We start from the raw sequence: 859 nt of genomic DNA on the forward strand, positions 1-859 counted from the left end.
AAAAAACAGGGCATCAAGCACCTGCAGTGCTTTCTGAGGAAGTTTCCCATTCTTGATGCTTGGATGATAAAAAAAAAAAAAAGGTTTCTTTCTATGTAAAGTTACAAGAAGGACCTGGAATAAATCTCCTTTTGCATTGTGCTTATTCCCCTTCTTCAATTCTTCTTAATGTATTTCCACAACTTTGTGCCATATTACACTTGGAGAAATGCAGAGATTTAGCACAGTCAATAATTACGCCACTCTTTACTTGAATGTTTCTTAGTGGCTTGTATTTTTTATACAATAATATTTTCCTCCATGTAAATCCAAAAATAGCCTAATTTTGTAAGGTAAATTATAAAAAGATGCTTAGAATGATGTACAGCTGTTGTCAACTCCAATCTAGTTTTCTTATGGAAAGCAGCAGCCAGAATAGGTTCCTCATACAGGTAAACACAGTTTATACCTTACCATAAACTGCAATCTGCAATCAGCCACGTCTGTTGTAAAGGTCGGTGAATGAATATGAATATTTAGTCCTTTAGCATCTAGGAGATTATGCAGATCAATGTATTTGCTCTCCGTACTTCCTGGTAAAGGTATGTTTGTTTCACATTCTTTAGACCGCCCTCAAAGCATAATTATGATGAAGGCAATTTCTGCTTTGGTTTTACCTGCAAGAGCAGACCAGACACACCTTCTGACAGCCTAACAATGTTTCACCTGTTTAAAGGGACAGTCTACAATAGAATGTTTATTGTTTTAAAAGATAGATACTCCCTTTATTACCCATTCCCCAGTTCCAACACAGTTATATTAATGGCAGAGAAACATTTATGCTTGCTCCAAAACTTCATTATCTAGTTAGAGAAAACAA

The 859-nt window shown here is 35.5% G+C and overlaps 1 protein-coding gene across 1 annotated transcript in view; it reads right to left on the bottom strand.

Moving 5' to 3' along the window:
* Window positions 1-560, bottom strand: part of FRK (fyn related Src family tyrosine kinase) — a 156,785-nt gene extending 156,225 nt beyond the window's left edge. The window contains exon 1 of the mRNA XM_053710877.1: window positions 1-560. This exon is cut by the window's left edge and continues 324 nt beyond it. Within this exon, the coding sequence (XP_053566852.1) occupies window positions 1-50 (50 nt within the window). The 5' untranslated portion in view covers window positions 51-560.
* Between the last annotated feature and the right edge of the window lie 299 nt (window positions 561-859).

This window comes from Bombina bombina, chromosome 4 (genome assembly GCF_027579735.1).
Source record: "Bombina bombina isolate aBomBom1 chromosome 4, aBomBom1.pri, whole genome shotgun sequence".
NCBI classification, from domain to species: Eukaryota; Metazoa; Chordata; class Amphibia; order Anura; family Bombinatoridae; genus Bombina; species Bombina bombina.